The sequence below is a fragment of the Papaver somniferum genome, chromosome 7, assembly GCF_003573695.1.
Source record: "Papaver somniferum cultivar HN1 chromosome 7, ASM357369v1, whole genome shotgun sequence".
NCBI lineage: Eukaryota > Viridiplantae > Streptophyta > Magnoliopsida > Ranunculales > Papaveraceae > Papaver > Papaver somniferum.
The window spans coordinates 151,875,492-151,878,140 of NC_039364.1; the positions used below are offsets into that span (position 1 = coordinate 151,875,492).

General features: G+C 33.6%; 1 protein-coding gene across 1 annotated transcript; it reads right to left on the minus strand.

The window, feature by feature from the left end:
• Positions 1-1,926: 1,926 nt before the first annotated feature.
• On the minus strand, positions 1,927-2,649 carry LOC113295380. The gene has a single exon (XM_026543716.1). The coding sequence runs from the start codon at positions 2,647-2,649 to the stop codon at positions 1,927-1,929; it is 723 nt and encodes a 240-aa protein (XP_026399501.1).

Here is a 2,649-nt window from a genome sequence, read left to right on the forward strand (position 1 = left end):
TAGTCATCATCATATCTCGAAGTCAATATCGACCATGTCACTTTCTGCTTTTATGTTTGCAACTTTATGTGTTTTTATAAATGATTTGGTGGGGCTTTACTATTACCTTATTGTCGCCGCTGGGATGAAGATCGAGATCAAGCCCGATTATTGTATTTTATTTGGAAAAAAAATCATGACCAAAAAAATAATATAAAATAAATTAATTATGCAATAAATAAATCGACTGTTGGGATCCTTTTATATACCATATGAGTCGATATTGGTATTAGGATTAAGAAAAGTGGGAGCACATCTCAATTCATTAGGATCCATTCTGGCACTGACGTTCATACAGATATTTTGGGAAACACCGTTCACCTTAGTCAACATGCTCAAACTCTATTATCTCCATATCCATCAGGATCCAAGGGCATAGCTCAGTGGTATTCCATCAACTCCAGTAAGGAGGAAGTAAGAGGTTCAATCCCCACCGTAAAAGTTTGTATTTAAAGTAGTTGGGTCTAGCAGTGGGGCCATTCCAACTTGCTAGATTTGGGTAGGGGCCTGGGTCCAGCTTAAACCTAGCCAAAAAAAAAATCTATCTTCAAAATCTACTCATGTGATTGAACTTTGGTAGATTCTTAGTACCGTGGTTCATTGTTCGACTACCTGAGTAGAGTTTTGAGTTCTTAAAGAAGAATCTTTGTATGTTGATTGCAAACTTTTAGTTTCGCTTCTAAATTATTCATAAATATACATAATTTAGAGTACAATTCTTCTGGGTATATTTCTTGTAAATCCTTACGAGACTATAACTCGTTTAATAAGGACGCCTATGAGTTCAAAGGCTTGATGCACATGTTAAATGTAACTGTGATTAATACAGGAGCGATTATGTTTTGATCGAGGACTAGTAAAATGTAAATGTGGGGGTATTTGATAAGAACATAAGTGCTACCCACATTTATATTAGGTAGGACTAGTTAGAGCGCTAATAGTGTTGTTTCAAGTCATTTGTAGGATATACGAGTAATTCCTATCACTGGAAGGATAAATAGTTAAATGAGGAATGAAGAAGCATTTTCGACAAAATAGCTTCAACGAACCAAATAGAGAGACATCGAAGCTCCACCTGAGCTTAAGTGGTACGTGGCCGGTGCTCCACAGTTCGTGGCATATTTGATGGGACACGAGATATCCTTGTGAAGTAATCTCTAAACCCACGTGAGGCTCCCTGAGGCGAGCGATTGAAATTTATTGTTGATTATATTGTTGTTGCAATATAGATAACATGATGTGAGATATGCATGTTGTGGTTAAAATCATGATTGTTCAATTGAAAGAGTTGAAAAATGTTTTGTTGCTTCTTTGCCTATTGAGTATCAAAACTCACGTCGCCATTATGACAAAAAAAAAATCAGATTTGATACATGAAACGGAGTTAGTCATCGTGGATCCTGGAGAATGATTTTAGATGCTTGAATTTATCTTTTATGGTTAATATTATATTTTTAAGATGTTATTAATCTTAGCTTTAAAGATGTAAAATTTTGTATTATGTTGAGTTGATTGTTTATCATTTTTAATCCTTAATAAGTTTTGGCATTATTCTTTTTGTAATAAACGTAAAACATATTGGTGTAAATTTTAGAATTTTATGAGTTGTGGAAGTATTTTTAATATAGAAAATGTCTGATATTTTTAAATGTCTCATAAATATCCTATTTAAAAACTATGATCCGTTGATTTATAGACTTTAATGTCTTCTAAGACACTTAACATCTATCTTATATCTTTCTAGAAAGACAAGATTCATTCGGTTTTTAGTTTGTTTAAAATTTGTTATGAATTTTCCAAAACAGACTATCAAAATTTTGGTTTTCCATCCGGTCTTGTCAACTGTACGTTTTTTTTTTTTTGTAAATAAGGAACTTTATAAAGAAACTAAGACTCCCTGGGAGCCAAGAGTACAGATGAAGTAGAGCCATCTAATGTGGAAGTTTGAGACCTCTTCACATTAAATTTATCTACTGAAAGTTGATTTAATATACATACTGGAGGTGAGTTATCCCATTCAACCTCTGAATTTAAAGACCTTACATATTTAGAAAGAACATCTGCTACTTGATTACTTAATCTAGGAACATAATTAAATCCCAAAAAGTTTGGACAAAGTTTAGCTATTCTATTAGCCTCATCAAGATAGGCTTTAGCACACCATGAAATGTTTTGAGAATGACCCTGTAAATAATTGAAGATGCTTTCACGGTCCCCTTCTATGCTGAAGTTGTTTATCCCTTTATACTTAGCCCAAATTGTAGCCTGAAGAACTCCTACTGCTTCTGCTTCTTGTTGATCTGTACTTGAGGATTGCCCTTCTCTTCCTCCTTGGATATCATCTGCATCATTCCTTAAAATTATTGCATAACCGGAAGGTAAATCTTTAGAGACCCATGTTGCATCCACATTTATCTTTAGTGTATTCATTTTAGGTGATGTCCATGTGTTCCTTTTCTTATTTTTAAGCAAACCTTTGTTTTTCACACTTTTGTGTTTTCTTATAGCCCAAAAATCTAAATGTCTTTGAATTTCTGCTACAAGACTACCAACTGATTTAGATTTGCCTTCAAAAACTCTATCACGTCTTTCTTTCCAAATAAACCACAT